The 25,630-nt window shown below is 60.8% G+C and overlaps 4 protein-coding genes across 4 annotated transcripts; 3 read left to right on the top strand and 1 right to left on the bottom strand.

The window, feature by feature from the left end:
- Positions 1–8,065: 8,065 nt before the first annotated feature.
- Positions 8,066–8,473, top strand: JDV02_005237 (uncharacterized protein; the record flags this gene model as incomplete). Its single annotated transcript, XM_047986517.1, has 1 exon — positions 8,066–8,473. One exon carries the CDS (start codon positions 8,066–8,068, stop codon positions 8,471–8,473), a length of 408 nt encoding a protein of 135 aa, XP_047842499.1.
- Positions 8,474–12,202: 3,729 nt separating this feature from the next.
- JDV02_005238 (RBR-type E3 ubiquitin transferase) lies at positions 12,203–16,099 on the bottom strand. Its single transcript, XM_047986518.1, has 2 exons — positions 15,116–16,099; positions 12,203–15,054 (listed from the first exon to the last, which is right to left on the bottom strand). The coding sequence occupies exons 1-2, from the start codon at positions 15,735–15,737 to the stop codon at positions 13,343–13,345; spliced, it is 2,334 nt and encodes a 777-aa protein (XP_047842500.1). The 5' UTR covers positions 15,738–16,099; the 3' UTR covers positions 12,203–13,342.
- Positions 16,100–18,500: 2,401 nt separating this feature from the next.
- On the top strand, positions 18,501–18,884 carry JDV02_005239 (uncharacterized protein; the record flags this gene model as incomplete). The annotated part of the gene is made up of 1 exon (XM_047986519.1): positions 18,501–18,884. One exon carries the CDS (start codon positions 18,501–18,503, stop codon positions 18,882–18,884), a length of 384 nt encoding a protein of 127 aa, XP_047842501.1.
- A 3,676-nt stretch (positions 18,885–22,560) lies between these two features.
- Positions 22,561–24,313, top strand: JDV02_005240 (uncharacterized protein). The gene is made up of 2 exons (XM_047986520.1): positions 22,561–23,568; positions 23,620–24,313. Exons 1-2 carry the CDS (start codon positions 22,572–22,574, stop codon positions 24,138–24,140), a joined length of 1,518 nt encoding a protein of 505 aa, XP_047842502.1. The 5' UTR covers positions 22,561–22,571; the 3' UTR covers positions 24,141–24,313.
- Positions 24,314–25,630: the final 1,317 nt, after the last annotated feature.

Below are 25,630 nucleotides of genomic sequence, written 5' to 3' on the forward strand. Positions count from 1 at the left end.
CCAGGCCAGGCCCGTCGTCGTCTGCCGAGGACCTGATTTGACGTCTGGCCTGGGTGCTGGTTGGCAGGCTGCTAGCTAGCCCTGGCATCAAGGTCCTTTGCGCAGCGAGTACCAGTGACGGGGCAGGGAGGGGCCGGTCGGTTCTGCCGAGGCGGTGGCTTGGGCGGATGGCTGGAGGAAGCCAAAATAGACCCCAGGTAGCGTCTACACGCGCTCGGCAAGGGCCACGGCCCACGGTCCCCATCGCTGTCGATTGGAGGACGGCCGGGGACGAAGAAGCAGGGGTCAGGCGTGAAGGTTGGCGAAAGCAGTGGAGCAGCGTGGAGATCCCATCCTTCCTCGGTGGGCCAGTTCACAAGCCGTCCCAAGGGCACATTCCGAACCCTGGCCACTGACGAACCTGGGACCCGCAGGGCAGTTGCGGATGTCCTTGCGCAGCAGATTGCCCCGAAGCCAGCGAGCCAGCGGAGGAGGGCCAAGATTGAGGCGCGCGTGTTCTAGAAGATGGCACCGTTGGAGAACGGCGGGCGCCCTTCAGCTTCGGCTGCGCTTGTCCGCCCGCCCGACCGACGCAATTCATGGCGCCGAGGGGCAGCGCAAAAGGCCGGCGCCAGAGTCGACGGGAGGGAGTAGTACGAAAACTTGAGAGACTTGTTGCTGCATAAACGACGCGATCCTCGGGGGAGAGTCATGCTTCGCTTCTCTACGACGGCGGCAGCCGAGGCAGCGGACCACATCACGAGAGAGCGAACATGCGGCGGCGGAGGCGGCATGTACGGCCCGCACAATGCGGCGACGAGTGTGTGTGTGTGTGCGTGTGTATGTGTGTGTGTGTGTGTGTGCGCGTGTAGGCGAGAGATGGTGCGCGCGCCGTGTGTTGCGTCCGTGTCCTGCTGGTCCGTGAATGTACCAAAAAAAAAGCCGTTGTGCGAGCGTGCGTGCGTACGGGCGTGTGCGAGTGTGCGCGTAGGCATGGCCCGATCAAGCACGTTGTAGTTTGTACGACCGAACCATCGTCAATCAGGAGAGGATCCAAGCAGAGGCCGGCACGAGGCCAGTGTCAAGACGCAAGCCCAAGCACCTCCAGTCGGCCGAACTGTCGACTCTGGGCAGAGCGACTAGTAGCCTGTCCACGCGGACAATGACCGAGGGCTCTGGCGCACTCTCTGTCGCCAGTGTCTCCGGCGAGCGAGGCTTTGCGTCGGCGTCAGTGCACCCGGGGAGCGGCAAGGCGCGCGAATATGTGTCAGATGCGGATGAGAGACAGGCACCGGGTGATGGATGACTTGGGGGGGGGGGGGGGAAACGGCGGGCGGCGGCGGCGACGGCGACGACGACAACGTCGACAACGACGGCGACGAACGACGACAGGGACGCTGAGCAGGGCAGGCTGGCGCTGGCCATCTGGCTGGCGGCGGGTGAGGGTGCGGGTGCGGGTGGGAGAGGCAAACGAGGCCGCAAGGCAGGCACAGGCAGCAGCAATCAGAGATGGTTGAGATGGAGCCTCCCACTAGCGGCGGCACTGGCTGGGCTGACGGGTGCGCCTCCATCGCCCCCATCTCCCCTATCGCCGACACGGAGGCAGAGATGGATGGACGGAGCGGCTTGCCGTGATTGGCCTGGCAGGGGGGTCGGGGCCGTCAGTGGGGAGGGGGACGAGGAGGGGCGTGAGGTGGGCGAGGGGCGCCTCTTCTTCAGGTTGGGGAGCTGCGCTTGGGGCCTCCACGGGGCCTCCATGGGGCCTGGGGCCTTCGAGGGGCCGTTTGCCCAGGCATGGCCCATCGTCGCGCGCCCAGGCAGGCAGGCAGGCAGGCAGGCCGACAACCTTTTCGAGTCGGGTCTACGATGTGATGCGCTGCGATGCGCTGCGATGCGATGCGATGGGGTCCGCACGGGACGGGCGGCCGGACATGAGAACGAACGTCAAGTTTATGCTCTGCCGTGCTGTTCCGCGATGCGAGTGAGCTGAGGTATTGTGCTCGACGACTAGTACTTGCGGCGTGCCGACTGCGGAACATGCCTACCTCCCTCCCTACCTTGGATGCTTGGGCACTCTAACGTGTCGCTCCGCTCGGCGGCGCGTGCGTGCACTGTCCTGTCTCCAATGTCATCACCGCCAGGTGCTTGCTGCGATGAGCTACTGTAGGTAGGCAGGCGCCTGTCCTTGGCTTGATCCGTCCGCTCCGGCGCCAGGTCCCGTTGTCCCGTCGGTCTGGTCTGAGCACTCCTGGGCTTGGCGATAGTGGACTCTCTCTTCTCTCCAGCGCTCTCTTTTCTCATCTCGTCCGTCGTTGGCCGGACCGCAAGGCGATCCCGTCACTGTCGCGGGCAGCGGACATTACCTTGCCTCGCCTCTGCTATCAAGGCTTTCCCCTGTGTGTGCTGGACCCCCCCGTTTGACTCGAGTATACGTGATTCGTGGCTGCCGCCCAGCCATGTCTTACCCTGCTCCGCGAAACGAGCAAAGGTCCTGTGGCGTCGTCGACCGTGGTCGGTCGAATGTGTGAGGTGCGGCGTTTCGGCTCCTTGTTGGCGGAGCAGTAACTACGCGGTAGGGAAAACTACGGTGCGGTGCTGTGCAGTGCAGTGCAGTGCAGTGCAGTGCGCACGGCGGCGGCGTCGGCGGCGGGAGGCGACAAGCTCGCGCACTGTCCCGCCCCAAAAGCCCCCCGAGAGCCGGTGACAAATGCGGAGGGAGGACTGGGCCATGCACTGCCGAAAGGGGAAGCTACGCTGGGGGCGTGGGCTTGAATGGCTCGGCAGGATGAAGGTTGAAGGCGACAGGTGTCGAATGGGAGACGCGAGATGGCTACACACGCGGACACACACACGCGCAGAGAGGGAGAATAGGAGAGAGAATGGGTGATGAGTGAGTGAAAGCTTTGGTGGTGGCCTCGCGCCTCGCAGCCTTCACCTCCTTTGCAGGCAGGCAGGGGGATGGAGGGGTGTTCCTGCTGCAGGGGTGTGAGGCAGCTTGATGATGTGCCCATGCCCTGCCGTGCCATGCTTTGCCATGCGCTGGGAAGAAAAAAGGCCCCTCCAAGGGATTGTTAGGGGCAAGCCGCCACAAGCCACCTCCACCACCTGCTGTTGCAAGGTGGGAAAGCAACCATACTAACAGCTATTAAGGTATAAGCCATCTTTCTCCAACTCGATACGTAGCAGTGGCATATGACTTGGTAGTACTGGCACAGCGGATGGTTCTCCATGCGCCGAGATGGCGGCCGAAGATGGTGGCTGATGGACGACGAGGGGGGCTGAGTGCTTGATGGTGATAGGCTGCACTGACAGGCCCCAGGTCCAAGGCAGAGCTCCAGCCAGTAGGGGCCATGCATGGGTCGATGCCATCCCATGCCATGTCCGCGCTGGGCGATGGTAGCATGGCGCCAGCCTTCTTGGCCTTTGTCGTCCTTCTTTCGCATCCCGGATTAAGCTTGCAGCGCCAAGGGTCGTCGGCCGATGGCCAGACCTTGGGCCTGGCGGCCGCGGCCTGCTACGACCGGTGCGGTGCGCGCGTGCGGGGGGGGGGCCAGCCAGGCACCGCGCAACAGGATATCACGGAGGCAGAGACAGGATTCCCTGGATCTGCCGCCGCTTCCAAGGCGACCAACCCCGTCTTGATACTGAATGGAGCGAGGGCCGTCGATAGGGGAGCAGGGAGCAGGGGAACGCGCCTCGCCTCAACGGCCAACGATGTACGGAGTATATGGAGACGCTGGACGTCCAACGGGCGACAGCCCTAGGCTGGAGGGGGGCGCAGAGCATGGGGCATGTCGATGACGGACGTCGTTGCTTCTTCGTTACCGCCATTCTGGCACGCCGCGTTGGGCCTGCATGAGACGGGGTTTCAAGGTTTGTCGTCCTGCGCTGCCGTTGTTGGGTGCACAGCTGAGATGCCGCAGGACGGGCGGACGCTCACGCACGCAGTGTCGTGACGACAACCACCAGACCGATAGGTATTCATTCGTACGTCCATCCGCGGACGGTCGATAGGCCGGGGAGGCTGCTCCAGCGGCGCCGGCGTTTGTGTCTGGCACCGGCGCGGGTGCCGGTGCTGATGCCGGTACTGACGATCCAAGAAGGGCAATTGGAATGAATGGAATGTGCCTGCGCCCGCAGAAACCGGAGCCCGTCCATCCATCACCTCGATGATGCTTGCATGCGAGCAGTTGGATGGCATGGATGGATGGAGCTGGGTGGGCACCGACAAAGGGGGCGGAGACCACACATACAGAGAGGCGACGGCCGTGCCCTAGCCGCAGGTTCAGCGGTGCGGTTGACGGGCGCTAGAGGGTTCTTGGCCTGCGCTGGCCTTCCATCGGGTATCTCGCAGCCGGGGTGGTGCAACCTTGCGTTGGTGCTGCCCTGGGACTCGCAGACCTGAACATCCCATTGTTGATGAATGGTGATGGATGGTCTGCTGCGTTCTGGTCGCCGCTGACTTGCTGGCCACCAACTGCCACTTGGTTGGCACCCTGGCTGCCGAGTGTCACCACAAACACCCAGTCTCCCGGTATATACCGGCACGAAGTACTACTAAGGTAGTACAGTACTACTGCTTTGGGAAACCTAGGCAGGTGGTGCCTTGACTATCAGAGGCGCAAAGCGTAGCAGGGTAAGGTAGATAGGTACCTTAGGTGGTACCCAGGCGGGTACTTCGTAGCCGGTGTGTTGAATGCCAGGGCATTCTGTGTAGGAACGTACCTACGGGGGCAGAGCGCGTCATATCTCGAAACCCCATCGTCCGTGGCCTGTATGCATGTACAAGTCGTACGTTGAGAGTTTACGGCGCTACTTGCGGAAACGACTGGTCTCGGGCGCATCCAGGCGGGTTGAGTCGACGACGACTAGGGAAGTAGTAAACGTGGGGCCTCCCGGCGCGGGACAGAGCGGACGCGAATGGATGCTATATGCGGACGTCACATTCCGTCTCGAAGCTTCGCGCCTCGTCTCGCCGTCGACCTCCATCGCACCTAGCCATGTAGACGATTTTGCCCTTTTCCCTCCCTCTGAGGAGCCGTGTGTCGTACGGCCATCGAGTACCAAGTAAGCCAGACTGATCTTAGCTTCGGTATGTACCTACCTACTCGGGTAGGCACAGTCGGTACCTGCCCGGGACGGTGTGTCTTGCGCTGGGGAGAGACACTGGGGCCGCACTTTCGAGACTGAGACGACGCCGCGAGCCGCCCAAAATAGACGCTCGAACCGGTATGTCTGCGCACGCGGCCGACACATGCAAGCACTGTCTGTCCTCGATTGAATTTTTAGTGCCGCCGCGCCAGCCCGCGCTCTGCTGTGACGTTCGTTGCGCAAGGTAAGTGAGTACGTACGGTACTAACGTGTATGCAAGGCAAGGGGCGGTTAAGCTGTAGCGCCATACCGTCCTACAGGTACCAACAGCAGCCTCCGTCTCCCGTCGCCAGCTCCGTCGACAGCCGGCATCGCCCGCTCGCCGGGCCCCGTCAAACAGTTCTGGGCAGGCGCGACCGAATGCGAGCGCTTGGCCTTTTTTTTTCTGGAGCATCGCGAGGGAAACGGCCCGAGGGTGCCGGCGCCTCTGTGTCACTCCGCGTTGGGTGGAAGCTGCAGAAGCAGAAGCAGGCGAGCACGCACTGGGAAGCAAGTCGGGTGTCACACACAGTCAGTATTCTCCAGGGCCCGCTAATTGGCGATGCGTCCCGCACGCCCCTGCACTGTGCCTGAGTACGTACTCTGCAAGGCCTACGTCCGTGGTCGCGCCACACTTGTGTTGGTGTGCTGGTGTGGCCTGGCATGCCTGGCCCTCGTCGGCCCTGTAAGGCAGGCATGAGTATGAGGTACAGAGCCCTTCCCATTCGTTCCTGCTCAAGTCAGGTTGCCATATACCGGGTATGTACTGTACTGACGCGCCCTCTCCCATAGGAGAACGGCGTTGATGCCTTGCGGCAAGAGCCATCGACAACCCCCATGGGAAGCCGAGCGCCAACCCTAGTCCACTCGTCGACACCATCTCGACTGAGGCTGGCTTCCGTTCTCTGCATTCCAGGTTTGCTCAGCCCACTCCGGAACCGCACTCTCCGGGTCTCGCCGCTCTATTCGCTTGTCTTTGATTCCTCTGACGTCGGCTACAGTACCGCGTGCGCCTGGCGCCAACCTCGACTCTCGCGGCTACCGGTGCCTGACCACTCGTCATCGTGGAACTCTTGTGCTTGGCTAGAGCACGTCGTCGAGACAGCCCGTCGACCGAACCAGGGGGGGTCCCCAGACCTCACCTGATGTCACCGTCAAGCTAGCGACACTCTCGGCATGGAGCCGTGGCCTGGCGCGGCGATCCTGTTCCAGATTGAAAGCACCTGCTCCTCCAGTATGTGCACAAACCCCGTCGCCCCGAACCCCTGTGGCCCCCGTCTCCCCAGCGCCTGCTTCCAGGTCGTTGCACGCGCGCGCAGGAGATACGGCCGTGCATGTACCTATCGCACGTACATGCTCGTACGGTGCACAAACACTATTATGCCCTTGTGGACGGCATCACGTTGGCACTGCTTGGCTTCTGACTTTGCCTCCAGGGGTGTGCGCCTTCATCTGCCGTACCCTGGCCGTCATCGCGACCACCAAACTTTATCGACTGCACAGCACAGTAGCATCCGGAAGCCTCGCCGTCCAGAGATCCACTGTAACCACCAGTCGTCGGCCTGAAGCCTGAAGCCACTACTTCAAGAATCGCGACATGTGCTTTTGCTTGGCCATCTCCAACCGCACAGTACGTTGCGGGCCAGGCACATCGGCACGCGGCAGGGTCCATCAAGAGATTGGACTCGCAGGTTTTTGGCAAGTCCTCACGGGCCAGGAGGAGTCGTCGTCTGTCATTCTCGGCCGTACTTCGCACCCGGCTTATGAGCACCTATGTGCTCATGTCTTCCGTTAGCTGCTCAGACCAGTGGCTTGTGCTTGATGCGGCTACTACTGGCGGCGCGCGCACATGCATGGCCACCTCCTACTCGGTGGCAACGTCGACTTGTCCTACACGCGTCTGGAGACTGGGCGTCATTTCTTCAACGGCATCGCGCACACGTTCCCTCTGCCAAGTCTGGGGTGCCCTCGCTCTGAGTACCACATCGGGGGGCAACGGCACCCACCACCCTGCCGGGCCCGAGTTCTTTATCGTTAGCGAGGGCCATGATGGCAGACAGGCTCTTCCACCCGGCCGTCATTTTGCTCTCTCGGCCGGGTGCTGGCATGACGGTCGCGCACACAATGGCCTGGCAGCCTTGGGGGGGGGGGGTCCATTACGACCAGCCCTCGCGGTAGTTGCATTGCGCTTTCCAGCGTTCCCACACCGGAATATTTTCCCTTGGTCTGCCTCGCGATGTAACCATCAGGGGCTAGACAGGTAGCTAGCGCGCTTGCGAGATCTCGCTGCAGGATGCCACCCAAACCCTCTCGGTCGCTGTCTGTTGCTGTTACTGACGCTCCAAGAGATGGGTTACTTCCCGCCCGCCCCCGCACGTTTGGAATAGGCCCATGATTATTCCTGGGGCTACGTACCTCGCAAAGGTTCGCACGCCCGGAGGGCAGCGGACGATGGGACGTCCCGTCGAGATGCTACCAGGATGGCCTGCTGGCATGAGCCGCCGCCCGCCGCCAAGTCGAATTACACCCACCGCGTCGATCTGGCAGGCCAGCTTCCTCATTCCGCCAACACGGCGATGAGGGGCTGCGCTGGTGCAAACATCCCAGCTGCCGCAATGCAGGACGGGGCGCGCCCCGCCGCATCAAGTCGAGCCGACTAATAAAGCTGCGTGCCGAGAGGGACTTTTTGACGCTTGAGGGGTTTGGGGCCGAGATTGCGTTTGGTGAGGGCACGAAAGCCAGTGTCTCGCCAGGCACTTGCTACCATCCGCCAGCCCGGCTTAGAAGGTCTCGAAGCGGACAATTATAGCAACCATGTCGATAAACGGGCAGTTTGAGCCGTGTGGATGTCCTTTGTCCTTTGCACCAGGCTTCCGCGGCGCGGGGCCGTCCCTCATCTCACGACGCAGCCAATCGTGCGAGGCGCAACGGCGTCGACTCGCGCGGTCAGCTGTGGATGAAGAGGTTGATGAGTCTGGAGATGAGGGTCCTGACGATGCCACGGAGAGCCGCCCAGCTGCACGCAGTGCCGGAGATGGCAGCCCGCCACCGAAACGCCCCGCCTGGGGATGAAGGAGCCGCGTCGTTGGGTGGTCCCAGTCTGCGGGTGCCTACGCAGCGCAGCCCTTTACCGGCTCTTTGCCATGCCATGTCGCGCACGTCCAGCTGCCCTCCCGCTTTGGCCTGCAGTGCCACGGTTCGTCTCGCGCGCCACGGCCTCGTCAGTCCCGACCACATGGCCCCCGACAAGGGCTGCTTCCCGTGGCCGAGCCGACACATGCGCGCGGGTGGCGGGTGGCGGGTGGCGGCATGGCAGCAGCATCTGGAGCAAAGACGCCCGCCCAACTCCCTGGGCCTGCTTTAGTCAGTGCGCGAAGAGGGAGGTGAAAGAGGCAGAGCTAACTCGGTTCGTTCGCGTGCTGCCGGGCCTGTTCCGGGCTCCGAGGCATCTGGACGAACGCCAACGCTACACAGCGGTCGACAGAGTTCTGCGAGCGCCCAGCAATACAAAGGTACCCAAGGCATGGCACGCCTTTGACGATGCCTACGGAATCAAGCCCACAATTCTCGTCGAACTGGTGGATTGGCGCCACCCGCCACCCGCCGCCCGAGGACCCTAGGCCGGATTCAGGGTCGTGCCTCCGGGCGGCCCACCTACTTTCGGCGATCATGTCCGCCCGGAGGCGCTTCTCGCCGAAGAGACTGGCTCCGTTAAGTGAAGTCATACGTACATACATACATGCGTGCATGCGACACACGGGATGACGGGCAAATATTAGTTAGTCTTTGCTCGCGGTGCCTGGCCTCGCGCAGCCGGCGGCCGAGATGCTTAGAGCCGGCGTCATTAGATCGCCGGCCGTCGCGTGCCGCCGCTAGAGTCCGGTTGTGCATACGCATTATCAGTCGGTATTGAGTCCCAGTCCCGTGCGACGACTGCCTGACGCTGTCCAGGCCGCGTGGAGCCCTGGGCACAAGCACAAAATGGCAAAGTCAGCGGGCAGCGCTAGCTCACGGCAAATGACTCCAACAGGAGCACTTGGTGAGCCAACAGCCGGCAGAACCATTCTGTCGGGGGCTTACCACGCACGGCCAAAGGCATATACAGGCGTGCATATACAGGCGTATAGACACTTGCATTCCGCACCCACATTCATTGTCCGTCTCTGACGACTCGCGCGCGCCCGGGGGGGCGCTCCCTGCTCGCACCATACGACTGCAGCGCATCTGTGCAACAATTTGCCGCCCATCGGCATGCACGCGCGACAGGACGCAGTGGTTTCTCCTGCAAGGCTATGGAACCTGGCATGCGCCACCCGCTCGGCTGCGGTCGTTGGCAGGGGACGGCGCAACTAGGCCGAGTCATTAGTCGACGTCCTCCAAGTCGCAGACCACCTACATAACACGGCGCGCCTATGATGGACTGTGCGCGGTCGAGAGGCGCAGTTCTATGCGTGCGGGACATTCTACCCTTCCCTTTCACGTCCTCGAGCGGGAGGATGCAGACGCAGAAGTGCAAATTATCATGCAAGGCCCCGGAAGCGTGCTCTTGCCGACGCAGTCAATACTGGATACTCGCGGCCGGGTTTGGCCCATCTCCCGCCCCTCGACGTTGCCTGCTTGGCAATTGACCGATCCATTCGTCGTTGCTGAACGCGCCGAGATAGTAACGGGATAGTAACTAGGCCCCCGGGCGCTTGCGACGGAAACTGCGTCGCCCGAGGGCCTCCCTCACGCCATGTTCGTCCCCGCGCCACAAGGACGTCATTGTCGACGCCCCTCCCCCTTCCCTCGTTGCGACAGCAGCGTTGCACTGTCACGCCGTCAGGGAAGGGAAGCCCCGGGGCTCGGGAGAGCACAGGATAGTGCCGGCATGGTGAGCAGATTCGACGAACAATGCGGACCGAAAGGGGGACTTTGCGCCACCGCGACACGGCCGCCACCATTGACGGGCTGGGCGTGGACTGGGAGGAGGGAACCGATCCTTGGTCCCACCCGCCGACCGCGATCCGGCCCACCAACCCAGTGGCAGGCGGGAGACGTGCTTCGAGGTGGGGGTAATACTATCGTCGGACGCGATGCGCTATGAGTCGTCGCCATCGCCCAGCCCAGCGTTGCCTTGAAGAGAAGGGGGGGGGGGGGGGTTCCTCCAGGCGCGAGTGGTACGCCACAAGCGGGAGACTTTCCGGACGGCGTCGTGTCCCGTCTCAGGGTCGCTGGGTCGGTATCGGCTCCCTCACAGCGCGAGTTCAGGGTCTGGTTCGTGGTTATTACTACTAGCCCGCGAGGCCTGCCAAGTTGTGCGCCAGGCCCTGACATCCGTCCGGGGCCAAAGCGGCACTGGAGCCAATGCTGATGCCACTGGCGCCGTCCGTGTATGTCCACGAGGGCGCAAAGGCAGACGGAGTTCCACGCCCCCTTCGGCAGGACGGGGCCCGGAACTCCCCCGATGACATCCATCGCTACTTGCCGCCACCACCACCAGCATTCATCGACTTCAGGGATGGTGGCCCCCAACACGGCCAGCGTCTTGTGACCGAAGTCGTGAGTGCCCCGGGACACCACCAAGGGTCCTCAAGAGAGCAGCTCACGAAGGGGGTCTGGTTGCAGAGTGCCCCCGCAGCATGCGACTCCGGTGCGGGCCACGGTTCCACGGCCTCGACTCCTGCGGCCAACTTCCCTTGTACGAAGCTATGGTGGCGAGGAATCAGGATCTCGGTGCGTCCCTTTGAAAGCAGGATTCTGTGCCCATGTCCTTCAGAGTCTGCGTGTGCGCCCTCGCCGACCCGCTCCGTCTCTAGTCATCAGACGCTCGTTGTCAGTCGACCCCGTTTGCCGCGCATGGCACGCACTGCCGGCATGCGGTGGCGATGCCCGTGGCTACCGGGCCGCACGCCAGGTATGGGCGTCTCTCCTCGCTTCGGCAGAACGATGGGTCGTCGCACATATACACGTGATAGCATACAAAGTCACTAATCGCGATGCTTCGCATGGCTCGCCAGCTGTCCGTCATTTGCGCTCGCGCTACTGTATACAGTGTTTGACTGCAAGCAAAGACCATGTGTACAGCCGGGGTCATGCCACCAGCGCTCTGCAGTCTTTAATCTATGGGGGAACGCAACATGGCCCTTCCCGCAGGCGGCGGGTAGGACAGCCCCTAGGCCTGCAGGCGTTCTGGTGTCAAGTGTCATAGCCGCAGCCATCCGCTTTCGAACCATGAGCGCTAGAGACCGGACAGCATAACTCGCAGTTTCTAGGCCCTGACAGCTCCCTCCCGGGGGGTCTGCTTCGAGCAGTGGGACACGAGGAGTCGTGACGTGAAGCGTGTCGTCGCGATGTGCAAGCAAAGATACTTGGCTGACGTCTACGACCAGAAGCAGCGTCTCGCATGGGCGAATCTCAGCAAGCATGAGATAAGTGGCCGGCCCTTGGCTATGACGCCAGTAAGGACGTTATTGTTGGGAGCTGTCGTGCATGACTGGGCGCCGTTGCCCTCCATCTCGGTTGGTTGGGAGGTGAAAGGGATAGAGGCAGCTGTTCGAGCTGAGTCTCTTGGTGCATCACCGGGCGTCGTGGCCTTCCACTCTGATGCAGGGCAATGTCAACGACTGCAAGCATGGGCCGGGTGCCGGACTTGGCACAGACAGCTGCCCACCAGCAGCTTCTCCACGGCGTCGCTTCGCGGACGATGGGGGCCGCCAGGGGGGGGAGAGAAGAGGGGCAGGGGGGCGTATATTATGCCGCCGCGACGTTGACGTCTTGTACGACCCGTCTGATGCTGTCGATGTTCTGCTTAGTACAGCCGTTTTGGGGTGCATGTGTGTGAGTGTGCGCTTGGGCTGCCCGTCCGCGGACAGGGCCAAGGATCCTGTGACTGACTGACGGTCCTTATGTCTCCTTGCCTTTGTGATACGCGGTTGCGTGATGCGCATCCGGGCCCGCATGAGAAGAAGGGCTTGGGGCCAAGGGTTATTTCGGCTGGACAGTTTGGACGGGTTGAGGTGTTCGTGACCCATTCTTCAAGTTTGGAGGAGGGGGGAGGGGCGTCTGCGTCAAAGGGGAGGGGGGGCAAGAAACACTGCCGTCGTCATCTACCGCCCGGCCCAAGGCAGGAAGGGGGAAGGGGGGGGAGGCAGACGCGCCGGGGGTTGACGGATGGATGGATGGGCGGACGGAATGATTGACTGATATCAGTCGATGACAGGCAGCCCCGCGGCGGGAGGCCGGGGCGGGTGGATGCGAGCGAAATGGGCGAACCGGACGGACACGGCCCCTGGATGGATATGGGGGCCGGTTTGGCAGTTGAGACGCGCATCAGGTACGTACGAAGTACGATGCGGTACATCACTGCACGCGGCATGTATGCAGTAAGTAATGATGATGCAGGTAGGTAGGTAGGTAGGGAGGGAGGGAGGCAGGGAGGTAGGCGGGCAGGCAGGCAGGCAGGCAGGCAGGCAGGCAGGCATCCAGGCCGGTAATGGATAGCTGTATTGGGCTTTGAAGATTTGCTCCCCCTGCGCTGCGTGGGACGAAGCCGCTCGCCGTGCGTGGCCGGCCCGTTGCAATCACCATCGTCATCACCGTGCCATTGTGACCTGACTTGCTTGTCTGTATGCTTCCCCTTCTCTTCTTCCTGGCGATCATCGTCGCTTGTCGGGCGTGTTGCGAGTTCCCAGGGACTCGTACGGGCACGGGCACGACGAGGTCGGACGACGAGCGCAACACAGTTACTGCCTATACCTACAGCCCGCCGCCCGGTACGAACAGCAGCAGTAGCAGCAGCAGCAGCATCCCGGTTTGTCCGCCCCCCCTTTCCCCCCCTCCACTGCGCAGCAACTCGCTTGTCCTTCATCGACTTTACAAGACGGGAGGTCACGCAGGGCAGGGCAGAGAGGTGATGGATATACGGGTGGAGTGATATCCGGAAGGTCTGCATAGCAAGACTGATCTGGAAAGAAGGAGAAAAAAGAAGGGGGATGGAAATGCGTCCGTTCCGTGGGGCCTGATCCTGGGTTCTCCCGACGACACAGCCGGCGGCTTCTCCTTTTTTGATCCCGATTTACCCATCTACTTTCTACCCGTAGACCGGTGCAGCCGCCCGCTCGCCCGCTTCTACGCTATCGCTTTCCCTCTAGCTAGCTAGCTAGCCCCTAGGCGCAGGCCAAGTCGCCGGCCGTGCCCGCCCGTGTCGTTCGCTCCCCGTTTGCCGTTGCGTTATATCGTCGTTTGTTGGTCGTCACCGTATGTGCCAGTTGCCGTCGTCCGAGTCCGAGTCTCCGCCCTCGACCTGGTCCTCCTCGTCCAGGAGCGCCATCTGGACAAAGTGTCGGACCCAAGCCTCCTGCGCGGCGTCGAGGCCGGCGCCTGCGTTGTTGTTGTTATCGTTGTTGTTGACGATGTTGTCGTTGCCGCCCCCTGCCGGTAGTGGCTGCTGCGGCCCCCGCTGCCGCCGCTCTTGTTGATGTTGGTTGTGGTGCTGCTGCTGGTGACGACGATGTTGCTGCTGCTCTGCGGCGGCGGCGGCGGCACCGCCCCCACGACCTGCTGCCGCTGCCGCTGCTGCTACTCGACCGCCTGCGTAGGCGCCCCGGGCGGGTCGGCCTCCGCCTCTGGGAACGGCACCGCCGCCGCGGCCGCCGCGTTGGGGTAGAGCGCCTCGGCCGCCGCCAGCGGCGCGGGGGTAGTGGTCTGCACCCCTGGCGGCTCCGCGATGGGGGCCGTGGTGGTGGTGCTGATGGTGACCGCGGCCGCCGCCACGGCCCCTGGCAGCGGCTGGATGCGGAGGCTGTTGGGGCGGCGCGGGCTGGGCCACACGTCGCCCGCCGCGGGGTTGTTGGTTGTTGTCCATGAGGCGCAGGACGAGCGGCGCTTCCCTGGCGACTGCGATGGCTGGCCGGCCGACCGCCGGGGCATCGTCGCCATCCTCCGTTTCGGTGTCGCTCTCGTCGGGCTCGTCTTGGAGTAACGCGAGCAAGACGGCATCGCCCATGGCCGCATCATGATGAGGCTGAGGGTCGGCTCCTCCTCCCCCGGCGACGGCGGCGGCGCCTCGCCCACCGACGAAGCCGATGCCGACATCGTTGCCATCGCCGCCCTCAAGCTCCCACAAGCGCATGTAGCACGAGGTGACCTTGCCGTCGCCCTGCTGGTTGTAGTGCTTGTAGGGGTTGCCCGGGTCGAGCCACGAGGAGCAGAGATAGCAGAAGTGCGTATCGCAGCGGGAGCAGATCATGTGGTTGCAGCCGTGCGTCTTCTGGGCGGGCGCGGCGCATGTCGGGCAGGGGCTCGTGTGCAGCTGGAGGTACTCGAGCGAAGCCTTTTCTTCCTCGGTGAGCTCGTCGGTGTTGCGCTTGGGCACGCAGTACACGAACTCGCCGTGCCAGGTCTGCAGACAGCGGCTGCAGAAGGCGAAGCCGCAATCCTCGCAGACGGAAAGGAGATCGGCGGCGCTAAACTTGGCGGCGGCTGCCTTTTTCCTATCCCTTTCCCTATCGCGCTCCTCCTCGACTGCCTTTTCGTCGGTTGCGTCCTGGTCGTCATCGCCATCGGTCCCGTCGCCGTCAGAATCGGCGGTGTCGCTGAACTGCAGGCCCTCGGGTTTTTTGTGCTTCTTGGAGCGCGCGGCGCCGTTGCACCACTGGCGCGGGCAGTAGATGGTGTCCTTGTCCGATTCGAGCTCCGTCTTGTACTTGAGCGTCACGTAGCGCTTGACCGCCTCCTCAGTCAGTCCGATCTGGAGCAGCTCACTGGGGCTGATGAAGGTTTTACGGCGCGAGGCGGCAGATGGCCCGGCAGCGGTACGTTGCTTGGCGCAATTAGGCGTGAGGCAGCGCACGGCGGACACGTTCCCCTCGGTGATGGTGCCGTTGTAGAAATCCTGGAGGCACTGCAGGCAAAAGATGTGGCCGCACTCGAGCATCTTGTGACATTTGCTTCCCTTTTTGGGGTCTGCCGAAGCGTCAGCATCACATGTGAACGCAATAACCTGACTTGAATTTCATCAACTCACCTAAGCAGATTCCGCAGTCAAACGTCCCTTGCTCAAAGGCGGCACGCTTTGCCTTGATGTCGTAGTCCAGGACGGCGAGCTTATGCTCCGGGGGAACCGCGAGGGTACCCTCGGCGGTGATGGCCCCAAATACGTCCTCGGCGGCGCGATGGACGTGGTCAATGTAGGAGTAGGCGACCAGATCGCGGCCGGCCTCCTCCCACAGGCGCGGTCCGTCGCTCTCGAGGTCGGCGAGGGTCTCGCGGGAGAGCCATTGTGGCGCGGTGGAGATGGAGACCTGAGGCGGCTTGTCGGCCGGATAGCCGTCGGGAAGAACGATGCGCAGTGAGACTGGTGGGAGGTGAGAGATGAGGAGGGAGTCGACGGGCTCCGCGGCTGGCGCAGGCGGACCCGACGATGTCGACGAGGAAGGAAGCGCAGTCGATGATGCGGCCGCCGCGGTGGCAGGCTGGCTGCCGTCCGGGGCGGGGAACAGAACCGTCACCGGCTCAGCGGGTCGCACAGGGAGCTCGAGCTCAAAGACGAAGCCCGGGGCGTCGAGCGGACGGCGTATCTCGGGGAAGATGGCCTCGAGGGTCTCGAGCTCCGTGACGCGCGCATCGTCGTCATCTGAGCTGGCCATGGTCCGTCACTCCGCTGCTCAGCACGGGCCGAAACTGTCTCATTATTTGCCCGGGCGGCGCGCGGGGGATTGGGATGAGATGAGGACGCGAGAAGAAGAAGAGGGGAAAGCACGCGATGAGTTTGCGTTGGCGCTGCTGTGGCGAGGTTGAGGTCGGGCCTGGATGGCTGGCGGGGAGAGATATGGCGTTGAATTAGTAGTGGGGGTGGTGAGCACCAGCACCGGCACTTTCGGGGACAAAATACAGTGTACACTGTGGATGCCCGGACACTCGGGGACCCTTCAGTTGCGCGCAATTGCTGCTGGCGCTAGCTGGCTTGGATGATTTTTTTTTATCTCAAGAAAGACTTGCAATGACAAGTTCAAGAGACCAAGCGGGAAGATATGGGATGGCGGATTTCGGGGTTGGAACGTGCCAGAACAGGTAGAGTGGACTACGTACTTAGTGCGTACTGGCCGGCATGACTCTTCATTTTTGGCCCAATATGTATCGCGTTTGGCGGCCATCTTTTTCATTTTGCCACAATAGCCGGGCCCCCCCACCACCCTGGACGACGACGACGACACACCACTGCGCTCTCGCCGTCGAGGCAGGCCGGCAAGGGCAGTCAGTCGAGGCTTGGTCACTTGACACATCGGGTAACGGCCGTCTCTCGGTAGACGTAGACGCAGCATCGCGGGTTCAATGAGGTGGCGTTTGCCGAAAGCAAGCCTTGGCCACGGCCGATGACAGCGAACAAAGATCGGGCAGCGATGGTGACATCTCGGCATATCGTAGACGCACAACCATAACGGGCACTCCCGCTGTGATTGTTCATCACGATGATCGAGTCTGCCAAGGTCAAGTCACTTAAGATACCAATGCCAACACCGAGAGGTAATATGGTGGCCCCCTTGCAAACACCATATCGTCGCGTCTTCACTTCTTCACATCAAGTCAAACAAGCGTGGTGATTCACCGCGGCAGACGGGCCGAGACATGCGGTGACCCGTTCCAAACACCTCCGCATCACTCGCCCGGGCCGGAAACGGGACAACGGACAAGCAAACGCGCCGTGATTCACGCGCCGAGGCTCTGGCTATATAAGCTCGATCTCCCGACCGCATCCTCGACTTCCTCTTCTTTCTCTTCGCTAGGGCCAGGACCCGGTCCCCTCTAACACGTCCGGACCACGTAGTCCGCATTATTTTGCCTCCGTGGTCCCTATCGACCTTGACGAGAATACCTCTCCGCAGGAACATGAGACCAGCGACATCACTTTGAACCTTGGCTCCCCACGCGAGCATCGCACGTACCAACAGCCCTCGCCAACACGACTGGCGGCCCTGCCCCTGCGCCAGCCTGGTACGGCCTCTGGAAACCCGGTCGAGAGCCCATGTCACGCCCCTGCTGATTCTGCCGAGGTCGTGCGGTGGCACTTATATGCCCACCAGGACGATGCCCTCCCGGTTTGGCTCAGCGTCCGACAACATGTGCCTTTGATGTCTCTCGCCGTTGGTCAACGCCGCTTGCCTCTCCAAGCGGCGACTTCGACTATCGCTTCACGTCCTCGCCCCAAGCCCATCGCACCGTATATACTACCCGCAATATGGTCCTCATCAACCTATTCTGGCTCTCCACCACCCTAGAGGCGGACGACTTCAAATTGCGGATGGGTGGGAGAGGCGAGCTTCGTTCGACAACGACGCCATATTTCGGAAACCGAAAGCCCGTCCCCTTTGCTGTCCATGAGAAACGGGCGGACTGGAGACTGCGGCGTTACGCAGTCTGCAATTACCATCGTGGGCAGGAAGAGCGTTGACACGCCTCATGTGGTCACGCACAGCCTCCCTATTCGACCAAGAAACACAATGCCTGGCCTGCGGGATTTGACCGCAATTCAGTCTCTTTTATGACCCCGGATGAGTGTATCGCTTCTCGGCATCACCGAGCTGCGCCGCAACCTGCTGCTGGATGCTGTGGAGTACACGTGAACTATCGTACGCACGCGCACACACACAATACGTGCACTTGCGGGAGCCAAGCGAGAAGATGGACCCCGGGTCTCTGGTTCATGGTATCGTCCTACATCACGATTGCCCCAAGGCACTTACTCGGTCCGAAAACAACTCTGTCCGTGAGCATCGGGAACCCAGCACGGCCTCCCGCCGTCCTCGCCCTCTTCAACGTCAGGACGCAACTGCGACAAGCAAGGCGCCAGAAATATCGTTTCACAACATTGCACCTGAGAGGCTGAGACAGCAGCCAGGCGCTGAAAAAGAGCGCCGGCTTGCGTGACGAGGCGATGCGCCGACCCAATCGCTGTCAGACGCACGCCCATGACAGCCGATCCAACATATACTCAACGAGTGATAGGTCGGCACAACCGCCTCGGGAACGCCAGCGACGACGCCATCTCACAGCAGACGCCGTAGCAAAATCTGGAGGAGCTGCAGCCGACCTACGCGCTTGCGGGCGGTGACCATACAACGGCGTCATGGGGGAGCAGCACGTCGTCGGGGGCATGAGACGAGTGACCAACTTGAACGGCAACGCCATGCCTTACATAATGGCGATCCGGCATGGACCTCATGAGCATACATGAGCGGGCGTGCACTTGATCGATGGTCAGGGTTTGAATATCCCGCGTCTTCTGATCGGGCCTCGGTCTAAGGCGTGGCAGACTGCCGGAACTGGAATCAATCTCGAGCGAACACCTGGCCGTGCCCAATGTGATGCTTGCAGTCCGCGGCACATCTGGGCATTAGCTCCTTCGGGGTTGCATGCTCCCCTTCCCGCGTGGCCTCAGGAAGGCGCGTCGAGCCTCTCTCACCGTCGTCAACCATTCACCAGGGAAGACACACACGTGCACCCGGTCGACATCATCGTCCTCGTCCCCCAAGAGGCGGCAGCAGTCGTACCCGCCTCGGTCCTCGCCACCGAGGTCGGTCCGTTTGTTCGGGTCCGCCGACACAGACGCAGCGTGGACCTTTGCCCGCCTCACCCTGCGGGCCGTTGTCGCGAACGAGCTGGGCTTCCCCTCCAGCTCCTCTATCATGAGGGTGACGGCATTTTCGCGCCCCGGAGGTATCCTGCTCCGCCCGCCGCAGGCGAACCACCTTCCGACTGGCCTCCACGGTCCGGCAGCTGATCGTACATGTATGTGAGGAATCCGGTACCCTGCTGTCTCCCTATATACCCGGCCCGGGGTCGGAGCCTCGGTGGCCCGGGTATATCGCAGCCGCAGAGCCGCGCGCTGGGGGAGGGAAGAAACACGCCGTCAAAGAGGGCGATGAAGGTTGCAGGAGCCACAAAGTTCTGCTTTTGGATAGCCACGCGGACGGCTCGTCGCCGCTCGCTTGCGCACCCAAAGCGTCGCGGCAACCACAATATCGCCACCATATAGTACGCGAAGTGGTCCGTGGGAAGCGTGTCTGTTCCAACTAGCGTCGATTCCCAGCTGCCTGCAGCGACCAGATGGAACGGCATCTGTTTGCCACCACTGGTGCTGGCGTCGCTGGCGCAAAGCAGGTCATGCCATCTACTCGACAAGCAGGGCGCCCCATCAAATGTAGTAGAGACGGCATACATACAAAAGGGGGTGCAGGCCGCTGCTGCTCCAGAGGTTGCAGACCAGGACGCACCACCTTTCCCCCCTGGCCCGACGAGCGGGCTGACCTGGACGGGGGAAAATACGAGGCAACCAAAAGTAAAAGAGGACCAGACAAAGAAGCTGCAGGTCGAGTTCTGACCGGACCATACTTTGGTCTGAGAATGCATCGAGTCGACTATGGGACACAGTTGCGATGCCGGCATCTACAGGTCCGGAGGAGCACAGAGCCGCCAAATGCCCTCGACCCGGCCCTCGGCACTGCTACTGCGCCAAGGATGTGCCCAAAGCAGACCATTCACACTACTTGCCATCTCTGCCCGGCTTCGGTTGCTTCTCACACGGCCATCTAGGGACCTATACATCGAGCATGGCCCCCGCGATCGCGACCAAAGAGTCAAGAATTCTTGTCGTCGTCGTCGATACGGGAGAATACTAACACTCGACGGCCACGGAGAGTGACAGTAGAGTTGTTTGCGGCAACAGTTCGATTGTTTGTCTAGGACAACGAGCTTTCTTGCGGGCGAAGTCATCGCCCTACGACGATCGACAATCGGAGTTTTTGACTTAGCTGAAGCATCACGGAGTCCAGTCGCCAGACGCATCCTCCAGTACAACCTTGAGATTGGCGTCCGAGTTTCTAGGGCGCCACTTGCACCTGACATAGTACGCATGACTTGCAGCAAGGCTCCATGTAGGTCCAGTCAATGATGCCCTCCTGGCCGGCTATATTGGTCGCCATGCTTCTCATACGGCCGCTACCGCGATGATGATGGCCTCTAGGCCGTGCTCCATTACTCTGTCTATTCTACACCCGGAGAGTACCTGGCCATACCCGATCCATCGCTACCGTCAACGCTGTTTGTTGGTTGTCCACCATGGCTCGCAGGTGCCAAGCTCGTCCCAGCGCATCGAGAAGATGGCGAAAAAGGGGTTACAGGGGCAGAACTCGAAGTGGTTTCTTGCGACGTGACTGAACGGCTAAGCAACCACGGGAGGTGAGAGCGCCTATTGAATGTGGGACGAGCCCTGTGAGCAGACGGTCTCCGGCAACAGAAGCATCCGCGGCCGCGCCGTGGACCGCAAGCGGCGACCTTGGCCCTGACTCGAGTTCACTCGACCGGCTTGCGGGGGTTCGTTTGCGCCGAGCCCGCGGCGTTGGGAGGTCGAACAAAGTCCTCCTCCTCCCGCCTAGCCAGGAGGGAAAGGACACGAGAAACCTGGCTGGAAGCTTTACGTATAAATGTCTGATAGCAGATAGCTGCGACTGCCGCCGCACCACAACGACTCGCCGAGCGAAGCACTGACCGTCTACAACCTCGAACATTCCGTCTGCGGTGCCACGGTCGGCGACTCCGTCTCCAGGGCAGGCAACATAAAGTCCCTTTATGTGAAGGCTGCGCGATCTCGACATCTGCTTCTATACAACTTGCCAACAGCAGTGCTCTTGGGGAATAGAGCAGTAACCAGGACATTCAACGGTCGGACACACGCACGCCCTCATCCGCCAGGTTCGCATAAGGCTCTTCCGACCGTCTGGTGACTGTGCGTGGCCTCCGCTGGCTAGTTCAACGCAAGACGTGGACACCCTACAACCCACAGCAGCAGCCAAGAGAATCACGAGCTGCCAACATATCAACGGGACCCGATGGACCGAGTCATGGATCGCGCAGCACCTTGAGAGCAAAACGCCAGTCGTCAAGAGCTGCAGAGTCATCTAGCCGTATAGCTTCAGGCCGCCCACTACGGTCGCGATGGCGTCAACGACGTCAAAGCGGGGAGGCCCTATTGCCTAGCGGCAGCACCAGCACAATTCATCGATAGGACATCGTGGGAAGATACCCGCACGTGGCGAAAGGAGAATATGCAATGTAATTCGCTGGAGAGGCGTGCAGAGGAGAACACGCGCAAGTCCTGGCCCCTGTACAGACTCCCGAAGATGACGCAGAAGACAATGCCTCAGCCAACGCAAACCGGAGTCGACCGTCGTGTGGAAGGAAGATGTTATCCTGCCCCTTGGCCCGCTGCTCCTAGAGCGGCACTTCAGCCTCATGTCAAGACACTGCCAATCAGCCCGTCGGCCAGCGAAGAAGGCAGGACCATCTCGGCTCAGGACCGGTACCCTCATGACAGGTTACATGTATGGCCTCGCAAGCCCCGAGTCCCCCACCGCCGCAATAGCCCGGCCGCAAGAGACAGGCCCACGCGGCGGCTTCCGCGGTGACTGAAGTCCGGATTCACCATCCTCGCAGACGGCGTCAAAAGATGTCGCGACGGCCACGCGGCCGCAAGAACATACCACAGTCATTTCTCTAGGGGCACCACCAACTTACTAGATGCAAGGCCAAGGCTCAGAGTATTGAGAACCCATGGCCCCGTCTGCGCAGGCCATGCCTACAGCTAGCCTCACTCATCACCTCACTGTAACGATATACAGCCTCTTGGATTGGTCATTCGTGGAGCGGTTTTACTCTTGCCCATAGGCGCGATAACCACCAAACTTTCAAGGCCTGTCTCTATTCAGCTCTACACTCGCACCTTCGCAGATAGAAAAGGAGCCTACTACAACATCCTCCCCGTTAAGAGGGCATACGAGAAGATGCATCGAGGCTGCACCAAACCCAGTTTTTTGGGGATAGCGGTGGCAACGTATCTCTGTTGCGGGAGGTGCTCCAGGATGGATGGATCTGAGGAGGACCGTCCCGAGGGGCATGGAGAAGAACAATTATTAGTCACATTGAAGGGGGGGGGGGGCTTACGCCACTGGAGATTCTGAGGCTGTCAAAGGGTCTCTGTCTCATCAATTACGCGTTATCGTCCCTGGTCAAGATCTGAATCGGTTCATATTCCGAGCTTCTCTAGCCTTTAGAACAATGCATCATGTCGTGATGGCGATACCATTTTTGTCTCGCTTTCGGAAGGCGTTCGACCTCCAGTCGCATCAAGCAGCTTATACTTTCCGCAGCATATCGGATGTTTCCCGTTTACATGTATCCAACGCCGGAGTCGGCTGTCTGCCGTCTCACGTCATGGGTCAAGCCGATCACAGCTGCACCAACCCCGGTCACGAGGGTGTGCCTCACAGAACGGGCAATGAGGATTCCGCCGCAACCGCATGTCTCTCTTGTGCCTCCAACAAATGGGACATGCGTTTTTCCGTCCCCGATCTGCCTGTATGCTGTTGTGAACCTTTTTCCTCGCTGCAAATAGTTCACTTTGCTCGCCCGTAGCCAGACATTGTGAGATGATGTGGCCACGGACCTCCATCATCGCGGCAGCGCTCGCCGGTTCTGTTTCCGCTCAACTCCTTTGGAATACCGGGATCAGACATCTTGATATCGCAGCAGGAAGTCACGCGACACATCCGGGGCAGCAATCACGACTCAGTGGCACTCGGGCGCGTGATCATACGGCGCCACTATTCAAGGCCGGGCAGTTCTCCATCGGCACACAAGACAATGCCACCTGTCCGACCTACGGCGAGTCCCAGTGGACGGGGACGGTGGATGTCTCTGATACACATCGATTGTTCTTTTGGTTCTTCGAGAGCCGCCATGACCCTAGCAACGATCCCGTCATCATTTGGATGAACGGCGGCCCGGGCGGCTCATCGATGTATGGTCTGTTCAACGACCTTGGGCCATGCATCTTGGATGGAACGAATCTGAGCACGAATCCATGGGCATGGAATAACAACGCTTCCCTCATCTTCCTCGATCAACCTGCCGGCGTGGGCTTTGGCTCCTTGGCTGAGGCAGCACACATGCCGGCTAGCGATATGGACGGCGCCGCCGACTTTCAGGCCTTTCTCAACATCTTCTTTGGGAAAATATTTCCCGAAAAGGCACATCTACCTATGCATGTAGCCAGCGAGTCATACGGAGGCCATTACGGGCCGGTATATCTCAAGCACATCCTCGACTCCCGCGCCTACGATTCCAAGTCGGCCTTTTGGGGCAACATCACCTCCTTGGTACTCGTCAGCGGCATGGTCGACTGGACAGCAGGTGCCGTAGGCACATATGAGCTTCTGTGCTCTGACTATCGCGGCCGGGAATTCCTCAACTCGACCGCATGCGATAAAATCCGTTCCGCGACGATAGAGGTTGAACGCCTGGGGCGGTTGTGTGATCTGAGCCAAGATGGCCATGAATGTTTCGCTCTGCACTCTTTCTTCATGGACCAGATCGACATATATTACCGAGAGCTTATCGAAATGGGGAAGAAAAGTCCCTTCAACAGTAAGGAAGTCAGTGCACATGGGCTCCCAGATGGTTGCTAACAACGGACAGTTCACCTGCCATGCCCAGACCTGCCTTTCTGCTACCCCGGCAAAGCCGAATTTACATGGTACCTGAATCAAGACCACATCAAGTCAGCCCTTGGCTTCCCGACGTCGTTTACCTTCGAAGCAGTCAACCTCGAGCTCCATCAGGCCTACGAGGACAGCCGCACCATGCTCAAGCCGACAACGGGCGAGATCGCCACAGTCCTGGATGCGTACAAGACACCAGGCCTGGGAGACATCCGCGTGCTGGTGCTCAACGGCAACGAAGACTACATTGTCAACACGCCGGGCCAGAAGTGGATATACGACAAGTTGCCCTGGAGCGGACAGCCGGACTACCGCATCGCGAAGTGGACTGCTCTCCCAGAGGGTTTGGCCGCGACGGGGTTCTGGAAGGGGACAAGGGACGGGCGGCTCGTGTTTGTGGGTGTCGATGGGGTTGGGCACACCGTTCTGGGCGACGCGCGGGAGGGCAGCCAGCGCATTCTCCAGCGCTGGTTCGAAGGCGGATGGAGGCAGGAGTGATTTGATGCTTATCTTGAGCTTCGTCGTCGGGCGACCCGGGTGGCTTGCACAAGGGCTTATACGCGGCGCTATGCCAGGCGTCATGACATTTAGGCTTCTGTTAGCCTGCGCGGAATGGCCCAGAAGAATCTGTGCAGACAGAAAGCTAGAACTACAGACGGTGAATACACGGGTAAGTACACGCCGCGTACAACTCGCTGTGCTTCTTTTCCTCGACCTCTCAGACGACGCCACCAAGCAGAGGTAGGCAACGCGCCTTCTCCTTAGATGTACAGACACTTCGTTCGAAGTTCGGCTTCCTGCTCTTTCAAGTTGAGACGGGCACTGTCCATGAGCGCCAATGTCTCGCCACTCTTCGGAGAATATGGACTTTGCCGATATCGTCGAGGTCACTGACATTGGCGTTTTGCACAGCGAACATAGGCATAGTCACGGCCCAGACTCTCTCGCCTCGTGGGTAGAACAGTTGGCGCTCCGGGAACTGGACGCCTCTGTCCAGTGTCATTCAATGACATCACTGCTCTCTGGCGTCGCAAGAAAGTCCTGTTGGGGGAGATGGAGGCGGCGGGTTGGATCTCTCAACCATTTCTCAGATTCGAGATGCAATGCATCGGGCCATTCCGGCATCACACGAGACAAATGCCCCCCGGGCTAACTGCTGCCTTCTAGGAGCTTTCCTCGCGTAAAGTCCCCATTCCATGCAGTTGGGGCTGGTTTGGAATCGGGCGGTGTTGCCATTATGCCCTTCATGTCTCTGCCTATGTGATGTCGTTGTCTTACATGGCCCGGGCGTTGGTTTGTTCCCGGCCTCGACAACGCCCACAACGCAGATCTTTGCAGTTGAGTCCTGGAGCCGATGCACCATGTAGCTGCCTGTCACACCGCTGCTGCATGTTTCCGCAGCGCTTCGAACGACCATGTAGTAGTACTAACTAACTTGGTAGCTGTCTAGCAAATGTCTCATGCGGCACCGGCCCGCTGTCGCGGGATGCCGGGATCTAGACACAGCGCTAAGCTCAAAGCTTACACATGCCGTGTCGCAGACCTAGGAATGATGATGCCCTGATGGATTTCGGTGCCTGTTCTGGCAGACGTTCCGAATTCGGATGTGAATGAATGCATCTCGGCATAGGCGGCTTGCCATAGAGACAAAGTCACCGAGATCGAGTGCGACATGCAGTCGGTCATGTGAAGGACATGATCGGGCAGAAGCGCTCCGGGGTGTACCGAGCAACTTCATGTTCTGTCTATAGCTCACTGTCTGTGTGACTATACGGCCCTGGGTGGGCGTCGATCAGTCCCCCCTGAGTAGGAGCAAGCTGGGCCATTTGCCGCCTCAGAACCATGTAGGCACTACGTGACTTGAAACGAAGAGAAGAGGCAACATCAAATGCACGACTGACGGTCCTGCGCGAGCTGGTTGTGCAACACCACCGCCGTATCAGGTTGGTCTGAACATTGAAAACTTGCTTTTGCCGGCAGCCATGAAA

This window comes from Purpureocillium takamizusanense, chromosome 4, assembly GCF_022605165.1.
Source record: "Purpureocillium takamizusanense chromosome 4, complete sequence".
In the NCBI taxonomy this organism is placed as follows: Eukaryota; Fungi; Ascomycota; class Sordariomycetes; order Hypocreales; family Ophiocordycipitaceae; genus Purpureocillium; species Purpureocillium takamizusanense.